Source organism: Tenrec ecaudatus, chromosome 10 (assembly GCF_050624435.1).
Source record: "Tenrec ecaudatus isolate mTenEca1 chromosome 10, mTenEca1.hap1, whole genome shotgun sequence".
Taxonomy (NCBI): Eukaryota; Metazoa; Chordata; class Mammalia; order Afrosoricida; family Tenrecidae; genus Tenrec; species Tenrec ecaudatus.
In genome coordinates, this window is record NC_134539.1 from 111,453,946 (window position 1) to 111,459,206 (window position 5,261).

The window sequence follows — 5,261 nt, forward strand, 5'->3', positions numbered from 1 at the left end:
AAAGGGCTTGGTGTAAAGCTTTGCTGTCACCATCTGGAAATTCTTAATCATTTTGAACCAGGAATGCCACATTTTCAATTTACACTGGACGCTTCAAATTATGTAGCTAGTTCTGCCTACACTCCTTCACAGGGAGGGTGCCTTCTTAAGAGAGAGAGAGAGAGAGAGAGAGAGAGAGAGAGAGAAGACACACAGTATCACATAGCAAATTAGTGGCAGAACTAGAACCAAGCCTCCTGATTCCCAGATCAGTGAAGCACACATGTGTCCAAGTGCACCCTGGATGCAGTTGAAATGGGAGGCAGGGGCTGCCCATCAGCCTGCCCCTCCTACCTAGAGGGGCTTCCTAGTGTGCCCACAATTAAATGTGGGGATCAGGATTTCTGATGGGCTTGGCAAGGCACTGAACCCCAGAATCTTTGAGAGCAGGGGAGAGATTGGACTCTCTAGAGTGTCAAGGAGTTCATGGCCAGGGGGTGGGACAGAGATGATCATGGAGCTGGAACCAGATGATCTGGGCCTTGACCATTGAGTTGATTTTGACTCATTCTGCCCCTATAGGACAGGGTAGAACTCCCCCTCAGTTGCTGAGAGTGCTATTTCTTTCCGGGAGTAGAAAACCTCATCTTTCTGCTGTGGAGTAGCTGGTGGTTTGGGACTGCTGAATAATCTCATAACCACTCCGCACCAGGGCTCCTCGCCTTTGAGAATAGGACCCTGGAAATGCAAATGTGCTAAGAATGGTTATAGCCTAGTGGGTGAAGACAGCTAGGAAAAGAAATAGTCACAGAAAGAAATACAGATATTCTGCTTCCTCCGTGAGGCCTGCTCTCGGTGGCAGCCGTTGGAGCACTGCCCAGGGCATGGCTGGGCTGCCCTTCTGGTCCCCTGGTACAAGAACCTGCATGCTTCCTTCCTTCCTCTGGTTCCTCCCTCCCCAACCTACCTGGGGGCAGGTAATAAAGCAGGAGGGAGATGGATAGAAGGGGAGGGCGGGGAGCCACGTGGTGTCATAAAGCCTGGCCAGAGAGGGCTTGTTGGGGGGGAGTGTCCAGCCCACAGAAGCCAACACTCAGAAGGTGGACTGTCAGCTTGGGAGCCGGAGCCGAGGCCCGGGAGAAGGCCATGCTCCGAGGCGGGCCAGGATCAGGCCTCAGGGGCCTGAAGGAGACCGAGGGCTCCGTGGAGGGCTCTTTGCTGGAGGTCGGAAGGGATTTTGGGGTGCTGAGGGAGAACGGCGGCCACCGCAGCCTGGGCGAGGCGGAGGAGGCGGCCGGCCGGAAGCGCGCGCGGCCCGTGCGGTCCAAGGCGCGGCGCATGGCGGCCAATGTGCGGGAGCGCAAACGCATCTTGGACTACAACGAGGCCTTCAACGCGCTCCGCCGCGCGCTGCGCCACGACCTGGGCGGCAAGCGGCTCTCCAAGATCGCCACGCTGCGCCGGGCCATCCACCGCATCGCGGCGCTCTCCCTGGTCCTGCGCGCCAGCCCCGCGCCCCGCTGGTCCTGTGGGCACCGGGAGTGCCAAGGGCAGACGGCGCGCGCCGCCGGGGACTACGGGGACGCCGACTCCGGCTCCAGCCCGCCGCGGCCCGCCCCGCCGCCGGTTGCGCCCAGCCTCGCCCGCTGGGACGCCGCCTGCCCCTTGGCGTGCGGGCACCCGCACACGGCACTGGGAAGGCAGAGGGCGATGGCTCAAGGGCCAGCTTTGGCGCCAGCCTCCGGGGGAAGCTGGTACCGATGTCCTGGGGTGGCCTCTTCCGGTTCACTTCCCTGGCCGCGAGGCTACCTGCGAGCTGGCCCTGGACTGAGCTATGAGCACTCCTGAGCGGGTCACAGAGCGCACCGGTGTGCTCGGAGGAGCGACTGGCAGGATGATGGCATCAAGGCCCTGGCAAGAAGAAAACTGGACAGGACCCAGAGAACACGGAGGTGTCCGCGCTCGTGGTTGTGCTGAACCTTGGGAGCCGGGCCCGCACCCCTCGCTTCGCAGAAGGGCGAATGGAGCAAGATCTTGGCTGACCCTCCTTCGATAGCAACCTTTGCCTTCCTGTTTCTCATGCAGCTTTTTAGGAGGATGGGGACTTTGGGACAGGACACTGTGTGTGGGGTGTGTGTGTGTGTGTGTGTGTGTGTGTGTGTGTGCAGGCACTTGGTGGGGGTCTCCTCCTCCTGGCCTGTACTGGTGCCCCTAGTTTGCGATCTGGGAGATGCAATCAGAAGCAGACAAATAAACAGGAAAAGGCATGATGTGTCTGTTAGCACAACTCCTCTTGGCTCAGCGGTTCTGGGGCAGGAAGACCTGGTGGGAGGGGCTGGTGGTTTGAGGCCCCAAGGGCTCACCTTGGAGCACTGGGTCAGAGCCCAAAGCCTACAGGGCCGTGCCAGGGAACATTGGTTCATGACAAGACCCAGGTGGGCTGAGCACTATGGGAAAAGGGAATGGGACCCGGAGAGGCCGGCCTGGTCTCCGGACCTTCCTGTGAAGCTGCTGTCCACAGTGAGTCACAGTGGGCGATGCTCTGAGAGCAACCAGGCCCGTCTCCAAGGGCAGGGCCAGGGACTGGAGGCCAGCAAGGGCATTTGGTGGGGCAGTGGTTAAACACTTGACTGCTAACGGAAGGGTCAACCGTTCAAATCTACTAACTGCTCTGTGGGAGAAGGAATGGGGAGGTTTGCTGCCATAACAATTTCAGCCTTGGAAACCCAATGGGGCAATTCGACTCTGTTCTGTAGGGTGACTATGAGTCAGAATGGACTCCGCAGTAGACCATGGTAAAAAAGTCCTGCCTGTATCTTTAGAGAGGGGCAGGTGGAGCTCCCAGGGAAGAGGAGGCCTGTGCAGACAGAGCCTCTGTGCTGGTGGGCAGATTTAGAACCCAGGCAAGATTGTGAGGTACCCAGGCTGAGGCCGTGGGAGGCTCAGCTAAGGGTCCCTAAGACCGACACCCTTAGGTCAGTGGCTAGCCTCGCTGGGGTGGCTGGGCTGATGACGCAGATGCTGGTTGCTGGGGTGAGGACCACTTGCGTCAGGGGAGGCCTGAGGGCATTCTGGTCTCCTTAGAGAGCTGGACTCTTGGGTTCACATAGGCAGCCTGGAGTATGGGGCTCCATGCTCTTAGATACAGACTCAGTCAGGAGAAGGTTCCCTAGAGGCGGTGAGGTAAGGTGCAGCATCATAACTAAAGATGCCTTTGCTTGGCATCCTCTCTCCAAAGCCCAGGTGCTAGGGCCCCCAATGTCATGGGCAGGGCTGCAGCGCCAACCGAAGGATGACTTTGACTCTGGGTTGCAGAGATCATTGGGTTCACCTGGGAACAAGATGTGGCTCTTTGGCCCCAGCCCAGGTTCTCACGGAGAAGGTGTGCTCTGGTTTGGCAGTGCACAGAGAGGCACTGGGTCTGGGATCCAACACCTGCTCACGCCCTTCCCAGATGTGATGCCCATCACATCACCTGGGCCCCGAGCTCCTCACCTCTGGTGTGAGTAGTGCCTCTGTCTCAGGGCAGTGTGAGGATTAACACTTGCTACAATGTAGCTTTCGACTTAAAAGGTGTTCAATGCACAGTTGTTTGATAAGTGGTCGCAATCATATGATAGGCCTGCCTGGGCATTGCTGGTTCTCGCTTTGGCCTCTGGTTTTTATTCCCTGGGAAGAAGACAGAATGAGGTGCAGCCTCTGCTCTCTGAACTTCCAGAGTAGAAAGAGATGAGGGTCCATCTCGCCCAGCTGCCCTCAGTCTGCGCATGGCAAGGGTGGCCCCACCAACAGGCAGTGAGCAGGTGCATTCTGGGAAAGGGATGCAAATAATCCCCTCACTTCTTTTGGCGGAGGGACCTAGGGCACATCACCCACCTACCAGGTTTGAACCTTGGCTGCACCTCGCTTTCCCTACCTGTGTAATGGGCTAACAATAGTACGTCAGCTTTCAGACTAGAAGGAGACGGGCATTGAAAGCACTTCGCATTGTGCCTGGTCCACGTACGCACTCACTGCATGGAAGCTATTCAGAGACTCTAGTCACAAAGGCGTCGTAGGAGAGCACGCACGGGGTGGTTTTGGACATCAGTGAGTGCTGTTATTTGACCTGTACTCATCATGTGTGTCCACATCTGTATATGTGCATGTGTGTTTGTCAGGAGCCCTGGTGCTGTAATGGTTAACATTGAGCTGCGATCTGCATGGTCTGTAGTTCAAAGCCGCCAGCAGCTCCGCAGGAGAGAGACTGGGCTTTCTGTTCTTGTAAGCAGTTACTGTCTTGGACCCCCAGGGGGTAGTGATGAGCCAGCAGTGAGCTTGGGATGTGTATTTGTAATCCTGCAAAAACAAAGCAAACAAACCCAAAACAACCCTCCAAACTCACTGCCATCGATCCAGTCGATGTCGACTCCCAGCGACCGTCAAGGACAGGGTAGAACCGCCTCTGTGGGTTTCTGAGATGGTTACTCTTTATGGGAATAGACAGCCTCGGCTTTCTCCCGCAGATCTCCTAGTGGCTTTGAACTTCAGACGTTGGGGATCGCAGATGATGCAGTGGTTTAGCACTCTGGTGCTAACCAGAAGGTCGGCCATTCTAACCTGCCAGCCACAAGAGAAAGATGTCACCGTTGGTTTATCAAGATTGCAGTCTTAGAAACCTCGTTCTACCCTGTCCTATAGCATCACTGAGTCGGAGCTGACTGAGGGTAGTGTTTGTATCTTGGGTTGGTAGAAATGGTTAAACTCATGGCTAATTTACTGGAAGGTTAGAAGCACTCGGAAGAAAGGCCTGGTGACCGGCTTCTTAAAAGTCACGGCCTTGAAATCCCTTGGAATGCAGTTTTACCCTCAAACACATGTGTCACGAGGAGTCAGAATTAACTTGATGGCAACTGGCTTGGCTATTGTTTTCCTTTTATGAGTTTTTTTCCATGCACACGCGTGTGCTTATAGAGAGGCGTGTGGATGTGGGAATATTTGCGTGTGCGTGTGTTTATGTCCCAATCTAACTCCTCCTCTACCTGATGTTTGGGGACCCCAGGCCACAACAGTCATAGTTACATACACAAGGAAAGCTTCAAAAAGTTGGTTGAAATTTGGAATAAAAAGATCATGGAATTTTCCCACAAATCTTTGAGCCCATCCCCATTCCCACCCCCACCCACTCCAATGCCTTCCAGGTTTTCTGGAGGGCTGGCTTGATTCTTAAAAATTGGCTTCCCAAGATCAAATCCACTCTCCAAAATTACTGATGTGTTGGGGCCAAGAAAGTAAGCTTGTGA

General features: G+C 55.5%; 1 protein-coding gene across 1 annotated transcript; it reads left to right on the forward strand.

Moving 5' to 3' along the window:
* The first annotated feature begins 1,125 nt into the window (after positions 1-1,125).
* On the forward strand, positions 1,126-1,827 carry BHLHA9 (basic helix-loop-helix family member a9). Its single transcript, XM_075559235.1, has one exon. The coding sequence runs from the start codon at positions 1,126-1,128 to the stop codon at positions 1,825-1,827; it is 702 nt and encodes a 233-aa protein (XP_075415350.1).
* The last annotated feature ends 3,434 nt before the right edge of the window (positions 1,828-5,261 follow it).

Bases quoted from the DNA above. Each gene is read 5' to 3' on its own strand.
- BHLHA9 (XM_075559235.1), top strand. From the start codon at position 1,126: ATGCTCCGAGGCGGGCCAGGATCAGGCCTCAGGGGCCTGAAGGAGACC.